This window comes from Syngnathus leptorhynchus, chromosome 8 (assembly GCF_054491065.1).
Source record: "Syngnathus leptorhynchus isolate UIUO chromosome 8, UIUO_Slep, whole genome shotgun sequence".
NCBI classification, from domain to species: Eukaryota; Metazoa; Chordata; class Actinopteri; order Syngnathiformes; family Syngnathidae; genus Syngnathus; species Syngnathus leptorhynchus.
In genome coordinates, this window is record NC_141202.1 from 6,690,047 (window position 1) to 6,710,196 (window position 20,150).

At 39.7% G+C, this 20,150-nt stretch overlaps 1 protein-coding gene across 6 annotated transcripts in view; it reads left to right on the top strand.

Annotated features, from left to right (window-relative positions):
• The first annotated feature begins 358 nt into the window (after nt 1-358).
• Nucleotides 359-20,150, top strand: part of adgrb1a (adhesion G protein-coupled receptor B1a) — a 59,790-nt gene continuing 39,998 nt past the window's right edge. For all 6 annotated transcript variants that reach the window (XM_085918344.1, XM_085918347.1, XM_085918345.1 and 3 more), the window contains exons 1-3: nt 359-495; nt 4,784-5,672; nt 19,428-19,535. In XM_085918344.1, the coding sequence (XP_085774470.1) occupies nt 4,946-5,672; nt 19,428-19,535 (835 nt within the window). In that variant the 5' untranslated portion in view covers nt 359-495; nt 4,784-4,945. The remainder of the gene's footprint in view (nt 496-4,783; nt 5,673-19,427; nt 19,536-20,150) is intronic.

A 20,150-nucleotide genomic window follows, 5' to 3' on the forward strand; every position in this document is an offset into this window, starting at 1 on the left:
GGAATACCCCTCTCCATTTCTTTTTCTATCTACAATAAAAAAATTGAACCCTGATCCCAAGCTTCGAACCTTACTGCTAGTACATCAACCTTTCTGATAATCATGATGTCACTTTCAGTTGTAGGCTATGCGGTTTCCTCTTCCCTTTCCACCATCGGACACAATTTCCTTCTGTCTTTCATCTTTGACACACGGTCGCTCAATTTCCATTGGCTGCCTGTAGGGTAACCTGCACTGTGTATACGCTTGTTTGTCAAGGCAGCTACATTAGTGGCATGGCTTATTAAGTGTCGTGGCGACCGACTGTGCGCCCGCACGCTACTCACCTGCGTCAAATGAGCCAATCAGGGCCTGTGCGCGCTGCTCACCTATATATGATCAAGGACGCCAGAAGGAAAGGCCCGTTGGGCAAAGACATCACCTCCAGCAGCATGAAAATACAGAGCAAATACAGAAAAGGACCAAAAACAGACAAAAGATCTGAACAGACAGCCGGTAAGCTGACAAATCCTGCTTGGTGCCAAGACAAATGACTTGCTGCGCTGACTGGAAATTGAGACGGGAGGGGCAGAAGGGTCTGATGCTACCAAAATGTCCTAAAATTGAGTTTAATTAAGAATAATGTTATTATTTGTTAGTTTGTCCTTGAGGTTTTTCACCTAACTTGCAGACGGGTGAAGAAAATAAATGGGAAAAATGGAACAATAGTCTGGTGACATGAACATTATTACGTTCAAAACCAAAACAGATCCTTTTGCAATATCTTAAAAATAATTAAAGGAAAAAATCGATAAGCCGCACTGGACTATAAGCAAAGCAAAACGTAGCTATTTATAGTCCAGAAATTACGGTACAAGTGCAATCAAGTTATGAATCAAGTAGATACCCAGTGTCAGTTAGGGTTGGGTAAAATACTCAAATCCCTGCAAAAGATATTTGGTACCCTATATTATAATCAGTTATAGCTGCAATAAAAATTACTGGTATAGAATGCTGTGGAAATGAAGCAGCTGCATAGTTGGTAATGTACAGTGCTACATTTAATACATGAAGAAATGTAAAAACTGTCAATAACCATATTCACATGTTGAGAAAAACAGTGAACAAAAATCCATCGTACTATTGTATGGTGGAATTACAATTTAATGTGATATGTTTCACCACAATTTAAATCCTCTTCCAACAGTGCAGACACATAGCTTTCCCAATTAACTCTTTTAATCAGAATATGATCTAAGTTGATTTGATTTGGTATCCAGAGCAATTGCCTTTCATATTAATGTGATTACGGTTAGAACAAAGCAGCCATTATACTGAGACTTATGGTAGCGTGGTGAAAAAAAAAAAAAAAAAAAAAAAAGGACCATCATTGCCATCAGTAACATCCCCACTGAGCCTTATGGTATAAGGGAGGAGAGATAAAACCCAAGCATGCCCACAGGCACACGCATCAAAGCGCTAATCTTGCTCTTCCTTTTCTAACTGTGGGATGAGCGCTACCATTACAGCAGCCATATTCAAGGCAAAATCACCCCGTTTGATACGGTCATGAGCCCATTTGTATAAATTCAGAACATCTTGTTTGTGGAAATGTTGTAATCCGAGGTTACAACTTTTGAACCCTTGTGAATGTAATTACAATTGCATTTGATTAGTCACTGGATTTATTGGGCTTTACCTTTTCAGCTTTGTTGCTTGATTAAGATTTTTAATTAGAATGGTAGGTAGATCAGCCCAGCCAGGGTTATTATAATCCATGAATAGTAATGAAATAACTAAACATATAATACAATACCATATGATACGTATATAGTTTACCATTTATACTTTCCTGTAGATGTCTTTATTTTAGTTTGAACACTTCCAAAACTTGTACTAGTATAAATAAAATGTGTCTTGTTCTTAGCTCGCTTAAAGTCACAAGCGCACAAATTAAAAATACAGCAAAAAAACCAACATGCAAGCATGAACATGAACTCCACACAGAAATGTTTGAATGAAAATTCAAGCCCTGACTGTGAAACAAACTGTGTTGCCTGCAACGTGGCAGCCACCATTAATAATTTGCTGCAGTCACAATCGCATGGATTAAACGAACCCCTGCAAAACCAACTGTGGGCACTGACTCGGATTATTTTGAGCAGTTTTGGTGACAAGAATTTGGTGGTTACAATGATTTACTGCCAGAAGAACACATGGATTATATAAGACTTCCAGGGAGTTTTTCTGTGACCACTTATAACTGTGCTGACATTTTAAAAGCAATTTTGTTTCAGAGGTAATTTGATAAAAATATGGTAAAGAAAATATACATAATATATATAATGACCTTCTAGAATTCATATGAATTATTAATTTGTATTTGAATTACACTTGATGAAATGGGAAATGTGTTAAAAAGATTTACAGCGAACCTGACAACCATTTTTGTTAACATTTGAAATTTTAATTATTGGAGTTGCTTTATTTTGTATATATATATATTTTGTTGACTTGTATTTGCTGTGCAGGGCTCCTTTTAGGGGTGATCAAAAATCTCAGTCTGAGAGTTGTCTTCATCAGGCCAACGACTGCTGCAGGAGGGCGCCCGGGACACACACACAGAATGTGTGGCCCGAACCGTGCCCCAGCTACAGAGTGACTGCTTTTTATTGAGTAAATACAATGAGTGGAGTTTAGACAAATGTATAGATTATCTTGATCACAGCAGTACGCTCATCTCATGTTCAAACCAGGATGTCCTTGCTTAAAGCGACTCATGGCTCCAGCCATATGCATTCTGAACCATGAAAAACACCACCGTTCTCTTAACATTCTATATCGGTTGGAAATTCCCTGGGCACAAGGTCAAAATGCCGTACACAGCAAAGATCTTCCATTCGCACCATAGAATCTAATGATAATATTTGACATATTTCCCAACAGTGAACAAAGTTTGAAAGAAAGCCTGAGAGAGAGAGACAGACAGTCAGACGGATAGACAGACAGAGATAACAGACATAAACAGAGAGGGAGGGGGCTAGGATGGAGCGCGTCTAAAGTTTACCAGAATTAGCTCTGCAACTCTAATGAAGATGGAACAGAAAATGGATGGACACGTTTGTTTTGTTCGTGTTAAATAGCAGTATTAAGATGAGATGAATAACATACAAAGCCTTTAATTGAGAGTAAATGTATTTTAATTACCTCCCATCACTCTAAAATACATCCCTATCATTTTACAAATGCTAAGAAAATTCGAGGGGTGAAATGAGTCCTAGAGTAATTTTAGTACTTTGACTAAACAAAATGCTTGAAAGTTTTTTTGCCTTAGCTACCTGTTTAATTGGTGTGCACCATATGAAAGTCATGCCAGCCGTTGCAACGATTGTTCATGCTATGCTTGACGGTAATACAGTGCCAATGTTGTGAGAAGGCCAATTTCAAAAGAACTTCATCCAAAACACAGTATTATTTAAACATCAGTGCTTTGGTACACTTTTATTTCTAAGTTGTGCCTGGCAGAAGTCTGGTGGTTGGAACCAAACTTTAAATCATATTGCTGTCACAAACTGTTGCCACCAACACGTTAAAGATGTTAAAGTCCCAATGATTGTCTCACACACACAACTGGTTGTGGCGAAATTAGTCCTCTGCATTTAACCCATCCCCGTGTGATTTTGATCCATCCCCTGGGGGAGAGGGGAGCAGTGAGCAGCAGCGGAGCCGTGCTCGAGAATCATTTTTGGTGATCTAACCTCCCAATTCCATCAACATAACCTCATCCTGAAACTAATTTCATTGCTATTTAAGAATGCTAAAACCTTGTTTATCTGTTTTCTATGTACTTTTATCAACATTGTGATATTACCTTCAGTGCTTTTTATATGATCTCTGATCTCCAATACAAAATAAAAAGAGGTGCAGTCTCAAGTGGAATTATGTGACATTTCTGGCAGCAAATGGATATGACAACAATTACATTCACATAGGCAGCACGGTGGTTGACTTGTAAGCACGTCTGCGTCAAAGCTCAGAGGTTCAGGGTTTCAGTCAGACTTTGGCCTTTCTGTGTAGTTTGCATAATCTCATGATGCCTGCGTCAGTTTGCTAGGGGTACTCCGGTTTCCCGCATTCCGAAAATATGCACGGTAGGTGAATTGAGCATTCTAAATTGTCCTTAGGTGGGAATGTGCATGTGAATTGTTTGTCTACATTTGCCCTGCTATTGGCTGGCAACCATTTGAGCGTGTTTACAAGCCATTTTAGCATTATTTATACCCAATTCAAGATTCAAAGCGTTTATTGTCATGTGTACAAAAGGAAAGTACTTTTCTTTGTACAATAAAATTCTTTCGCTTCCCGTTAGAATGCCAGACAAGGTAATGAAGATTTTAAAAAGTAAATCTTTGGATCATACCGAATCTTAAATATAAATAAGGGCAGTTGGATCCAATGTAAAAAAACACAAATATAAAAACACACAATATATACAACTACTAAGGTGAGGGATGTGCAAAAATGGCATTGTGCAACAGTTGTGAGAGTTATAGTGAATGTACTGGTAAACAGCGGAGAATGCAGTGCAAAAACAAAGTGTGAACAATGTACAGTATAAAGTACAGGTCAGTGACTGAGGTAGTGATCTGGTCAGCTGTTTAAGAGTCTAATGGCCGTGGGGAAGAAAGTTTTCTTGAAACGGGAGGTTTTACGCTAATGAATATAAATAAAGAAAAGAAAAAGGTAGGTGTACTTATGTTACTATATGAAGTTTCATTCATATGTTGTTTCTTTTATCGCACAGGTTTCTGGGAAACTCTGGGTCAACAATTGAAGCCATCTGCCAATTTATGGATCTTTGAGAGCAAACTGTCTTCACATCTTTCCCATCACTTAACCCTCCTTGCTCTACAATTCCCCGAAAGTCAGAGTCTTATCTGCAATATCAATCTGTTCATCTAAAACAATGTGGAGCACTGCTTTTCACTTTGCTAATTGTCCACTTCGAGTGGTGATCCAATATTTTGTTGCTGTCTTATTGATGGGGGAGTGGTGCCACTCATCTCCTTCAGGCTCAGAATCAAACTCCTGTTCTACATTGGTACAAAGCCGTTTTTTTGGCTTCTTCCTGTCATCATCCGTGTTCCCCACTATGCCTTGCTCCTGGACCCTGCAGAATCCTGATCCACGGTACTACACCATCTTCATCAAGATAACAAAACCTATCCAGGACTGCACTCCGTTCCAGCTTCGTATTTTCCAATATGACTCCTTCCTGGAGACCACACACACCCACCTAGGAATGGACAGCTTTGACGAAGTAGTGAGACTGTGCGACACGTCTGCCCCAATGGCCTTCCTTGAGGCTGGCAAGCAGTTTGTTCACATGAGAAATGGTCCTCGTCAGAAAGGCGCAACCGCTACAAGTGACAGTGGTGATTTCAAAGTCGAGTACCTTGTTGTTGGAAAACGTAACCCTAGCATGGCAGCGTGCCAGATGCTATGCCAGTGGCTAGAGGACTGTCTGGCCTCCAGCACATCAAACAGGCCATGCGGCATCATGCAGATGCCATGTTCCTGCTGGCATCAACCACCAAAGCACAGTGAAGGCAACAGCTGTTACTACAATGGAGTTTACCTGGATAACTGTTCACCCAAAATAAGAGAAAGTGGGAGAAACACCAACATAAATGGTGAGTACAACCTTGCTGATATTTAAATAATATTTCTATTGTCACAATGAGGACAGTCACACAGTATTTATCTCAATGTGCAAGCTATGTCACACAATCAAGCAAAGAGGAAGGATGTGTGTGATTTGGCAATGGTGTGTCTGTAATTCTATCACATTGATTTGGGCAGCTGGAGGGAATTGGGCTATGCAGAAGGAGGGACCGAAAATCCCTTATGCATGGTTTACAATTTCATCTGGTAAGAGAGCTCTGTGACCTTGCAAGGTCAATACTGTGTTTTGCGCCTGTTCAGTCCAAGGAGGGACACTCAATCAGCTTCTGGGAGGCCGGTAGACATGTAGGAGAATAAAAGGCTGATATCGGATAGTTCAGTGTTTGGGGGTGGGTGGGGTTGAGACGGGGGGGGGGGCACTGATGATATAAACAAAGACGAGAGGACAATGGAAGGGGAACTAGAAAATAGAATAGCATAAAGGTCTGCGGATTGAAGTGTAATTGCCAGCTACTTGATCCTGCCTCCCTTTACCAGAGAGGATCTAGCTTGACATCCCTATCCTGGCTATGTTCAGCAATATTGCCTGAGGGTTGAGTCCTGGCTCTCCATCTCCTTATTTCTTTTGTGTTGTTACATTTTTCTGGTTCGCGTCTGTCTTCGGAGCAGCTAATTTTCTATCCCCTGCTGTTTTTCTGGTTTTTTTTTTTTCATTGTGAAAAATTGTTCAACACTAAGGTTTGTGCTCGAAGGTGTTTGAAAAAAAATCCATCCAGTGTCACTGGCGGTGTATCGATTCACGCGCCTGGCTTCCATGCAGGCAGTTCCCACTTTCCATGTAGTGACAATGGTGTGCATGTGAGAGTTTGGGTGGTTGTCTGTCTCCATATGTTCCTTGTCATTGTCCTGGGTGTTGTCCACATTTTGCCATTCACCTGGGATAGGCCACAGCTTCTTGGAAACATGCATAGGGGAAGCAGTTTACAAAATAGATGGATATTTTATTCAATGTTGAGCTATGCATTGAAAGTATCATAACCACATAATAGCTTCCTCCTCGTTTTTTCATCCACTGGGAAATATCTTTCTGACTATGGGGAATGTGAGGTTCAAAAAGGATCAGGAACCATATGATGCACTTGAAGGGGGAAGCAAACTGTCTGTGAATATCTGGCAGAATGGATGTTTGGGTAGATTCAATTGTTGCGAAGAGATAAAGAGTGGCTGGGGAAGGTGTAATGGATTCAGTGTGGAAATGGGCTGGCAAAGGCTGGAATAAAAATGTTTATGGATGTGAGTGATGAATGGAAAGACAATAGATATCAAGATGTTAGCGATGGCGCAGCAGAGGAAAATAAAAGAGAGTGAAGAGGCTGACAAAGGTTCAGAGGGGAAACTTGGAAGGGGTGGACAGGGCTTAATGAGGATAGATATACGTATGTTTTTGGGATCAGGCTCCATCCAGCTGGATCTATTTGGTCTTAGTTGGCTCAACGGCTGAAGAGTTAATAGATTTGCCTCAAGCCTCCTTTACTCCCTCTCTGCAAAGGGACTGACACACCTACCGAGTAGCAGATAAATGGGCGTGAACTCATGTTAACAATCAAGCCGCCTACGACCATTTGATGGAGTCTGTGAAGTCTGCTCTTGACCACCCAGTAACTTAACACACATTTGAGACTATAGCCAGGCTTCACTTAAATATTTCAGAATGAATAAAAATGGAAGACAGCAGTTGTAATCAATCTTGAACGACAGTGATGAATTGATCTTAGTAGTGTCCTTGGGCTCACTTGAAAGCCCCTTAGTAAATGGTATTATTATTTCTATTTATATTATTATAGTACTTCGTGTAAGCATTAGATACTTTATTAAAACCACATTGTGTGAGGTTTGTATTTCTGTAGAAATACTTATGTTTATCTCTCAACCTCACATGGCTGCTTAATAATAAACAGAATGGGACAGAACAAGGATATTTTTTTTTTTAATGTGTTTTCATTGAATGTGCTATTTTCCTGCAGTGATTGTAAAATACTAGTACACAGTGGTAGATTTACTTATCATAAGGAACTTGTATTGGACAATAGAATGTTTAATCATGCTTAAGGACGATGATGTCAACACATGTATTGGCAGATGAAAAAAAATGTTTCTGTTTGCTGATAATGTGTGTTTTATTTCAAGCAAGAGACTTAACAAGTTGGCGGTGTGTATTTTTTGTTTTGGTTTTGTTTTTTACGCAAAGAGATCATTTATTGGTATTGATTATTTGAGACTTTATTACAAGGCACATCCAGTTTCCTTGTGATCGTCTCCATCCACCACCTGTTCTATAAATGACAAAATGAGAAAATTGGCTGTCTGACAAAATGATGATTGCCTCAGGATAGCTGATGAAGCAGATGGTTTGCTTACGTACAGTATTCAGCATTCAGTGTGAGGCCACAGAAACCTACCTTCTTATTTACCCACAGATTACGTACAGTAAAGAGCTGCCATTTGTCGATTCACTTATTAAGTGGTTAATATAAAGTTAAACCTCAAGCAGCAATAGCTTTTGGGCAGCAGAAGCTCAGTCCGGAAGGAGTACTGATAACTGTCGTTGGTGCATATGTACAGTACCCCTTGAGAGAGCTGCCCTTTTTCTTTATTTGTGGTGACCGGGCTGAGTTTTTTGGTGCAATGTAATACACCAAAACCACAAAAGTATTTTTTGTAAAAGTGACAATTTCCCCACCACATTTAACAAATTCTTAGTTCTTCATCACGTTGAGTCATCCTCACACTCTTCTTAAGCCTACGTGCATAACATCACAGTCCGCTACTCACCTCCGCCCTCCCCACACTCCCCCATACTGCTGCTCTTCTGGTCCAGAGTCTTGTCACCTCACGTCTTTACGACTGCAACTCTAGATCCCATCCTGCTGTCGTTTGTTTGACCATCATTGGGTTACGAGCCGTCCGCCAATCTGCCCCTCCATAATATGATTCATTTGCTCTTTTGTGATACAGACTCAAAGCATACGGTACTGAAAATAATCTGTTGAAATTCCACACTAAAAGGCCTGCGCTAAGATTTTAAATCAGTGTTTTACCTGTTAGGCAGACGTTCCGACCTTGACTCTGGCATATAGCCATTTTTAGTTGTTTTTGTTAATACAACTGGTCAAATGGGTTAAGGATGTCCTGCACATCACATGTGCCTGCCAGATTGTCGGACTCCATCTGAGACAAAATGTGAAGAGCGAAAAATCTATTTTCCTCTGTTCTGTGTGTCTCTTTGTCCCTTTCGGCGTTAATGACCACTAATTTGGTAGAGCATCTGCTGTTGAAAGATATTTCCTCTAGCAGGCTTGGCATGGGGAAGTACTTAGTGCCATCGAATGTGTATTCACCAAATAATGTAAATCCTATTTCTTTATGTATGATACATTTATATACATACACGTGGACAAAATGGTTGGTGCCCCTCGGTTAATAAAAGAAAAACCCACAGTGGTCACAGAAATAACTTGAATCTGATGTAATAATAAATAAGAATTCTTTGAAAATTAACCAGTGAAAGTCAGTCAGTCGTTTTCAAATCATAATATTTTAAAAAGTAAACCCATAAAAGAGGCCTGGACAAAGATGATAATACCCTTAACTCACTGTTGGCTGGTGATATGTTCCAAAGAATTCAGCTTTGGAACAGTGCTGCTGTGATGTCAGATGGCGCATCCAGTAGTTAGCGAGTGATTTCAGCGTGGTAAAACCCACTACACTAACCAGCTGGAAAAGCCTCCATGGCGATCGCTAAGCAACCATTTCGTTGGCAAGCTTGCACCAGAACGTTGTCATCCCTGCGCTCGACCCCATAGTGAGCATGAAGAAAACAAAGTGAATAGGCTTTAACACTTGTTGATTTGCGTACATATTTGTGTGTGTGGTTTGAAGTTTGACATGATTGTGTTTTCTTGTACTTTGCTTTATGGCTGAAAATGACATTTTAGATCAGCTAACAACTGCCTTGGTGTGGGGGTGGTACTGTACTGTATATGTTAATTAGAAAATATAGGAGTCTATCACTGACATATTTTTTGCAAATAGGCTGTTGGAAAAATGTTTCCTTGTTGTGTAATTTCACACTTGATGAGTGTTTTGGGACCTCAGAGACCAAACCATTTGCATACAAGTTAATTTTCCTTAGTACGTCCCCTTGAATTAATTTTAGTTCATTGTTTCACTCAGTGATAGTCTATAGTACTGCATGTGGAATTGTCACAGTGGAAGTTGAAACAAAGTGCTGCTCCCTGTTGACCGAAGGTGGGTGGGTGGCTGACTGAGGAAAAGTATAGCGCTGATATGTGCATTTAGTTGAGTGTAAACGCGCGGGCAGCAAGGTACAGTATGGTCCTTGGTACCATGGGTACAGTGTGGGTAGAAATAAATTGAAGGCTGATGACAGCCTGATGCTTGCCACAGCTTGTTTGCAGGCAGACTCGAAGACTGTATGTATGTATTTGTGTGAATGCAAAAGGAAGAGGGGCTGTAGAAAGAAAAATGGTTGTATATTTGCTGTTTACCACAGTAATAATCTTTGCAACTAACAAAGATTCATGACTGTAATTCGATATACCGTACACGTTGCTGTCATCATTTAGCATCGTTGACAATTCATTGTACCGTAAGTCACGTTATCTGTATTTATGTATTGTGTTTTTATTGTTTCTGTGTTTTGGACACTAACAAATTTACCCAATTTCAACCCTTTCATCTTCTATATTTATAAATTGCTTTTTACTTAAACGGCGTGCAAATGTGGACATACAAAATTTTTAGAGGACAGTGAGCATGATAAAAGTTTTAACTGCAGCCAGTGCCAGCTTGCCCGTGAGGCAATGCACATAAATGTCGTAGCCTTCAGGGGATGCCTCCAAAAAAAATTCCACTTCAGTATAATTTTGTTAAACAGGATACTGTTTTACCATTAACTCTTAAAATTTCAAATCTAACAGAATAAAATGCAAAACACAGCCCATGTTAGAAAGCCCACTTTGTTTAAATGCTTTCTGCCTTTTTTATTTTTTTTATTTTATTGATGGTATCTTTTTTTCCTCAGTTTGAAATGACCTTTTTTTCCTGGTGGTCATTAAACACACTGCCTCATAATCTTGATTAAAATTGAAGTAAATGTTTTGCTTTGGTTCTCTAAAGCCTTCTGCAGTCTACCTTTACTGTTATGTCAAAATAAATGCCTAACAAAGCATTGATGTCCACATCATTATTGGTTAGGTGTTTATTTGAAGCCCACCCCCCTTGTGTGTTGGTGATATGTTATTCTCATACATAGTATACATAGCCTTGGTGGCTGGCTTGACTGACTTATTTAGCGCCTGAAAACATGACATGCGGCACTGCACTGAGAGAAACACATATATGTACGATTGAGCAGAAGGTAATCCAAAGAGTGCCCACTTCACAGATCCGTGACCTTCCTGGACAACTTTATAAGCTCGTGGCGGTCTCCTTGTAGTTCCTTATAAATCCACTTTGTGTGCGCCGACCTTCTGGAAAGCAAATCAGTTTCACCTTCCGTCACATCAATGACCGTGCATCTTTTGTGCCGATTAGGGAGTGAGAGCAGCCACTTCTAATGGCAGCTAATGAACTCACTCGTGTTCACACCCACAACAGTGCAAAATGCTTGTTTTAAACACGGCAAAGCTGTCAGCGAAAATACAACAAAAATGTCTATCCTGCCCCTGCATGAATTTAGATCCCGCCTCATGCCAGACTTGTGTTGGTCATGAAAATAGAGACTTTTAATTTAAAATCAATGATACTGCATGGAGTATTGATTCCATTTTTGTCTTGGTAGTTTTGTTAAACAATTGTGCTATTTCCTGACTAATTCTTTCTTGAGAATGAGAAATGTATAATGCATTCATTTGTTTCCCCCATCCCTAGTCAGTCATGTGGTATGACTGTGGGAAACGATGCAACATGGATAAAATAGGGATGGTGTTTTCTGGCAGGCATATTGTCACCATTTACCTTCTACAATGTTGTGAAGGAATCCTAGATATTAAAACCTGTCACTTCCCCCAGAAATAGTCTACTATGGAGGGGCTGTGAATCCGTGAAGGGTGAAATTGGGTGTGAAGGAGAAAATAGAGAATTGTCAGTATATCCCACTCTATTGACTGCGAGGACATGGTCTAACTGTCTCATTGTGGTTCATTAGATTTGATGGCATAGACGATGAATTGTCTCGGATCACACTGTGATGTGCAAGTTTATTGCTACCATGTGCCATATCTGGATTGGGAAAAATGGTGCTTATCCCTTTTTTGCTGCATCGGGGTGCCTCTGTGTCTTTGTTAAGAATAGTGGGTGGCACTGCGGAATGGCTGCAAAAGATGCTCTCCTTAGCAATATCACCTAAAATGACACATAGAGGTGAAACGCTGTCAGATTATACAACTGAACTGCTCAAGATATACTATGACGACCATATGCGCACACGCAGACACACACACACACACACACACACACACACACACACACACACACACACACACACACACACACACACACACACCATTTAGCACATCTCAGCAAATACTGAGATAACCTATTAGTGTTGTTGATTTGCACAAGCACACAATTATGTCTAACCTGCCTAGACGTTTGTACATATTGCTAAATCTATTTCACCTAAGAAATCTGCATTTACTATACAGCTCAGCATCACACTATCATTCTCTTCTCATATCAATAAAAACAGGTCAGCATACTTCCATCAATCGACTCCGCCCCTCTCTCATCCCACATACCGCCTCCATCCTTGTCAACAATTTGTCACCTCCGCTTTATATTGTTGCAACTCTCTCCTCTTCAGCCTCACTCACAAGTTCCTCCATAACCTTCAAGTACAAGTACAGAGACTCCACTGGCTCTCGGTCAAAGACTATGATTCATGTGTACCTTCATGGCCATTTACCCATCTGTCTGACCTCCTTCAAAAATGAACTTTCAGAGAGGGGGAGTAAAAGTAATAATTAAATAAATAAACTTATAAATAAAAAATAATGAGAAAATGTGGTTGCAAAAGTGTGCATAGAACTGGGGATTTGGCTGTGTTCAGCATGAGACAATCCCATTCAAATTCATGTTAGGAGGGAGTCAATACACAATTGCCGCCATTTGAAATGCTTGTAGCTTTCCAAGAGAAGGTTAGCAGTATTTGGACTGTACATAATACCCTACACCTTGACTAATGCTCCATTTGCAGCTGAAGATAAAAAGCCTCGAAGCAGCATTTATACTACCACCCATGCTTCATTTTAGTAGTTGAGTTTTTTCTTTTTTGTGTGTGTGATACAAGTTGTTTTTTCATCACCCACCACACACAACATTTGGTATTACAGTATAGCCAAGTGAGGTGTCCCTTATTTTCTTCACACCAAAGCACAGTTTCCCACATGCATTTGGAAGATTTCAAGTCTCTTTATTTTTATTTTTTTTTACATATTGGCCATTCATAACCCAGACATGCAGTTCAGCACGAAAAAGACGAAAGGATGATTATTGTTTTATGTACTAAACAGCCACGACTTTCCAAAAATATCTGCAACTCGTTCAATGTTACTCTTGACCTCTTCACATTGGGAGTTTCTTTCATATTGTTCCAATTTTAGAGCGACGTTCAGTTCTTGGTCATGTCATTGTGTTTTATTTAATGCCTTGGGTATTCTTTTAAAACCCTTCCCTTGACTGATAACATTTGAACAATGAGATCTCTCTGTGTGTGGAATCTCCTTATGCAACATAGCTTACGTTATAAGATCTGACTGCAAAAATATCAAGAAAAGCCTACTTGGACATTTGAGCTTCATCCTGGGTTAATACGAGGCACTTGCATTGGTGACTGATGTGTGCACTCCCATCTAGTGTAGTATGTTTGAAGAGTTTGTGTGATGAGTTAATTCTAAAACTTTCTGAATGCTATTTGGAGTCTTACTGTCATCCCCCTCATAGAGATCTTTTTTCAGGATGGTACAAAGGCTCCCAAAAGGGTTGAGGTTAGGGTATAATGGCATGGCTCTTTACATTTAACAGAGAGAATTTTAAGTACAAAAACGTGCAAAAATAAGAAAATACTTATTACTTAAGCGTCATTCGGCATGTGTGTACTGGTTTATGACGGACTAATAGAATAATCAGCCAGATTCGGGCTGATGTTCAATATTTTGAAAAAAAAGCAGATTTAATTGGTAGAGTGATTAATCGTCCGGTCCCTAATTTTTACTGTTGATGGACAGTAAGAGATTCCATAGCATAATATTCAACACCCACACAACAAACCATAAACTGTTTGTTTCGTCTTAGTTTCACAAAGTTCACCAAGATGCCCTTCACACACCCACCGCTATCGACCACATTACCCACACTTCTCTATCATCCCATCCAAACTTTGTGATTGCACACCTCTTTCATTTCCCTACCATAATAAGGCTCGCATCACCCACTCCACCAACTCCTTATCCATTGCTACCACTTTTTCTCTCTCTCTCTGTGAGTCACAATGTAGTCACCATCCCACACGGTGTGGGGAGGGAGACAAGAGCTTGATGTATGAGAGCATTGTAAAGCGTGGGAAGACTAAACTGCATTGCTCAGAGATCTGCATTCGTGTGTGCTTCCATTTGTTTGTATGTGTGCCAAAACGGCCAAGGCTTATAGGTCTCCAATCCCTGGTTGCCTATTAATATGTTCCTTGGGTTTATACCATAGTCTTTATGAGTTTAAAATTCATTGGCTAATACATCGCTAAAGTTACTTGGAGGAAGACTTAGAAAAGAAATAATGACACATTCACTGTAGATGAATGTGGAATCTCCAGCGCGGACCTGCACACAAGAGCGCACAGCGGGGGCGAATTTGAGTCATAGACATAAAGTCTTGGACAGGTATTACATAAACAGCCTGTTTGTGAGGGGCAAAAGAAATATTAACAAATGGTGTAAAAATCAAGTTTGAAAGCATCCATCCATCTATTTTTTATCGCATTCTGGGTGAGCGGCACGTTACATTTTGAGCTGGTCTCCAGTCCGTCGCAGATCAATTTCAAAGCAGCTCTCAGCTAATTTGAAACTCTAACTGCATGAAATTCTGTTGAATGCAATAAAGAAATGGGACCATAATTGATGAAAAAAAATGACCTTTGCAAACAAACTTTGGGAGTTCTGTAACGCTGAATACAATGAAGAAATGGGACCATAATTGATGAAAAAAATGACCTTTGCAAGCATACTTTGGGAGTTCTGTGACTTTGCTTAGTCACTCTGCGCACGCAAGCTTTATCAGCAACAGACGTGTGATTCAAAGAGGACAAAAAACAAAACAAAGCCCCACCAAGTGAGCTGTCAATCCAACTGGTGAAAACAGGGAAATCCGATCCCCATGCTGAACGACCTTAAAGAAAGAGCTTTTTTTTTAATCGCTCCCTCTAAAATAGGACATCCATCTTCGGAATTGAAATGTCTGGTTGGCTGACCTGCACCTGAAACCAAGGAGTATCCGACATGATATATATTGATAGACAGTGTGGTTTGGCACCCAAGGTGTCGCTATGTGAAACAGAGGGCTATGATAACTTGTCCTTTTGTTATAATTCAAAATAATCCTGATTGAGCTATTTGATAAAAGTAGTTATGGATGAATTTAAAAGGAATTTAGTTTTGCTGATATGTTTAAACAAATTTAACAGGATATTCCAGTTCAAATCACAAAGTCTGTGTGGAATTTGAATATTTTATCTGTGCTTGTGCTGGTTTTCATCAGGTAATTCCATTTCTTCCCAGACCACCCACCAAAACAAACTGAATTGTCCGTAGATGCGAATGTGTCTTGAATGGTTGTGTAGACTGTGTGTGCCCTGCGATTGACTGTTGACCAGGCCAGAGTGTGCCTTGCTTCCCAGTCAGCTTGAATAGACTGCAGTTACCCATAACCCTAATGAGAACAAACAGTTTAGAAAATTGGGTGGATGGATTCCTCTCCTCTGTGTAGACACACAATAATGTAACCTTCATTATTGTATGTTACTTTAGTGGAACAAATAATTTGTCAAATGATCAAATCTCTATATATTTATCATGATAACCGTTCATCTACACACAAAATGAACATTTAAAAAAACCTTGTTCAGTTCTTTTTAACAATTAATGCTAAATGCGCTGCAATCGGGTGTAGAACTTGGTTGCAAGATAATCGCAGGACACATTGACACTCAAATTCACACCCATGGGCAATTTGGAGTCTTCACTTAACCCAGTACTTGTCAATTACTTTCTATTATGCTCCCTGGAGTCACAGGCGCCCCCCAAGCATCGCACTACGTACCTCTAAGGGGGCCTGCCCCACTATTTGAGAAGGACTGACCTAATCCAACATACCAACATGTAAGAATATGGTAGGAAGCTCAAGTACCTGGAGAAAATAAAATATGCATATTCCATACAGGAATGCAAGACTGATTCAAGCTCCAAATGTCTAAACTGTGGCCAGACGTGCTAACTACTCGTTCACCATGCTGTCCATGTGCTGAGCTGTTAAAGACATAATTCATTTTGTCGGGGTTGTGGCCTGTATGTTATAAGCAAGCTCAAGTCATTTTTTATTAGCAGTTTGGCAAGTTGAATGATTTCTCAAGTAAAATGAAGGTGCAATAGTCAATGAGCTATAACACACTATAAATACTGTTCATTTGTTTTCTTAAACGGAGATTTGCAAACAAGAATAAACCAACATGAGTTATGAGGTGTCAAATCACTCATCGCTAGCGCACGTCCACTGCCTTGTGAAAAAAGAAAACTTTCAACAGACAACATTAGTGTTATAATAGCATTCTATGAATCATATCCTTTTATGTAACAAGGAGGCCATGTGGCCAGCAGAATACACAGTCATCTGACTTCAACTTCACTTATTAGCCAACATGTTATTGAAGGAAATTAGACAAATACAAATAAAATAAAAAATAGATAAAAAAACAATTGGATTTATAAACACACCGTTGCTTTCAGGTGTATCATACTATAAGACTGGCGTTAACTGCAATACCATCCAGAATGTTGAATTGTTGGATGGGCATAAATACATAGAGGAACTGGTGTGCTGGATTCGCTCATTGTTGAGGTCTCGCGTTGACTAGTCCACAGCCTCTGACCAAACTTGACAGTCTTTATGAAGTCAAAAAATACGATTACAGGCAATAATACTTTGATGTACATTTGTGTGGCCAACACCAGCGAGCGAAAGCAACACTTTTGTCTTCAGCGTTGCTGAATGACATGCACGCTATATTTAGTGAATTTTCAGGTCCCTCGAGCGACTTTTTTGCAAAAAATGCAATGATGCCAAGGATGATCTTCATGTTGGCAAAATTCCTCCATGGTGAAGAAAGGCATACTTTCAAAATAATTTGGGAGCAGCGTAGTGCAGTGACTTGTGGAGGAACTGTGAGGTTGATGTGCTAACCATTGTTTTGCCATGCTGCCCCTGCCCAACTCAATTGGAAAAGAAAATGTTTTTGACAGGTAAAAAAAAAAATAGTGATAATGTGGCTTCACAAGTGGGATGGGATTTAACTCCAAATAAAGTTCAGATTTTACTTGTCATAAAGGGAAACTTGCACTCGTAAAAAGGACTCTGAGGACAATAAAACGGTTGGCAGGTGGTCGACACCTGCAAGACTAGCACAAAAACTGAGCATATACAATACGGCAAATATTATATAAAACTAACAGACACATGTACTATTATGATGGGCATCTCCTCTGCCTTTGACACCAGTATGACGTTGCAGTTTTCAACCTAAATGTGGGCATTCTAAAATCTACTAAATACCATCAGAGAATTAGTCCAAAATTCTATTGAGTCTGTTTGGGCAGGATTCTATTTCGAACCAAAAAATAAATAAATAAATGACACCAATGTTAGTGCCATTAGAGGGCCATTTTAAACGAATACATTAAATTAATATGAAATACAATTGAGGTTAGCAGGTGAGTGTGGTCCTCTCCAAACAATCCATTTTTTCATATAACCCCTTTGGAAAAGCAATTGCCTAACCTTGGTTGAGCAAAAGAAGCCTATGAATATGGTTTACCCTGAACATATGTTGAAGGGTCATAATTAGAATTATTTTTAATGCATATTTACCTACAAAATAAGACACACAAACAACTGTTTATGTACCCCTTCACAATTGCCTGCAACAATGCATGAATGTGGTTTGGTTCTTTTGGTGGTGTGATACGCACGATACATACATAACATATGCAACACATTGAACATTTCCTTTTCATTAATACATCGATTCAATGTTTTTTAATTACTTTTCCTGATCAGGGTCAGGGTGAGCAAGAGCCTATTGCTGTTGACTTAGGCAAGTGGCAAGGTATTGTGACAGGCACTTAATCGCAGGGCACAGATTGTATAGGCGGACAGCCATTTATACTTACAACGAGAATGATGATGAACAATTTAGAATCTTGAAAAGGCCTACCATGTATACAATCATTGTGTGTGAGATCAGAAGTACCCAAACAAGCAGGGGGGAAATAAGCAGTCTTCACACAAGAGGGCTTGTGCGGACACTCTAACCAAGATCCCTAAGTTTCGTACAGTGAAATAAAATTAATTAAAATGCACTGGCTGCAACCACATAAATGAAAATGTGAATGCGGTTGAATCTTTTTATTTTGTGCCCCCCCCCCCCCCCCCCACTTGTACTTCAATTCACTCCCCTCATCTTATCTGTCCTATTATTTTTTTTTCTTCTGTCTGTCCCTGCTTCCCCTCTCTTCTCCTCCCCCCCGCTCTTCCTTTCACTGCCTGTTATCTCCAACATGCAGTTGACTGCTTCTGTCCTCTGGGTGTCAGCACTTGCCTTATCCTCCATTCAACCATAGAGCTTTATGTGAACTAACCACCCCTATTCTGTCAGCATTTTATTTCCAAGTATTTTCTCACTCCACACTGTCATTTTAGTCTTTTCTCTTTGCCGGTAGTTCATGCATAAACTTGCATCAAAACACACTCAGAAATCAATACATGTACAGAAGGTCTGTGTGTGTGTGTGTGCGTGTGTGCGCTTGTGTGCGTTTAAGTGGATGTGAATAGGTGTGTCCGTTGGTGGTGGAGGCAGCAATTTGGTGGCAGATTATTGATTTCAAAGCTGGTTAAAATTTGAGCTGTAACATGAAATAATCGGTTCTTTCATAGCACGTGCTCTAGATGGTAGGAGAAGATGGATGTCAAGAAATGAAATAAAACAGTAGAAATCATAAAAACATGATGCTGCTATATCGAACAACAACTATAACAACAGATATCATATGTTGTCCCAAGTAATAGACCCAGGCATGTTAGCATGGTCTAAAGATATCCATTCATTTTCTGAACCACTTCTGCGAACGAGGGTCACGGGCATGCTGGAGCCATGCACTTGTTGCCAGTCTATCGCAGCGGCATAAAGATGTATGTATTTTTAAATAGAATATCCTGTATATGGTGACTTTGTGATATATAACCCAACATTTAAAGTCCAAAATTGTTTCCCTGATAATGTTGGGTGACTGGAAAACAGAATGAATGTTAAATTACGACAGCGAAATGTAATGTTAATAATAGAATAAATAAAAAAAAATAGCATCAAGCTGCTGTGATGATTTCTAACCCCTGCTTCCACCCTTGTCCTATTTTCTTAGGTAAAGAGCTGCGTATTTCTCGCAGTCAGTCACTTCGTTCAGTGGACAATCGTAAGCAGCTTGATGATGGACAGAAGCCCGACAATGAACAGCAAAATCCTCAGACAGGTAAGAGCTTTAATTTGGGGTGACATTATCCCCACCACCCTGTCCCAAAAAGTACATCTCTTTAACTCTGAATCTCTTCTTGCGTGCCTAATGTGTGCGATTTGGAACTATGTACTACTGTATGTGTTTTGCACAAGACATAATATACATTTGGGTGTGAGTTGAATTCCCGAGTATGATAAACTCAGAACACGGTTGTCTAAATCAGACCATGCCTCACTCTTTGCTGTTGATGATAACTGCCTGTTCATGTGTGTTTATATATATACGTGTATATGTATAACTTCGCCTAAGGAGGAAAAAGACACACTTTTTAGTCCAGCCATCAGGTTGTAAAAATATAGTTATGCTTTATGTATTTTCTCATTGAAACACGTGGCCAAGTGCACTCTAGTAGCAAGGGTAAAAGGAAAAATAATTAATTTAATCTCTCGTCTCCCTGCTCTCTACCTGTGAATATCAAAATTCTTCCTCCGTCATCAGCATTGTCTATGCAGCCATAGTCACTGATGTTGACTTGCATATCCTAAACTAGAGGAGCTAATTTCCCAATAAATTATAAATGGAAAGAATAAACCGTTTCAGCCACATGCCCACACCTATGCAAATTATTGT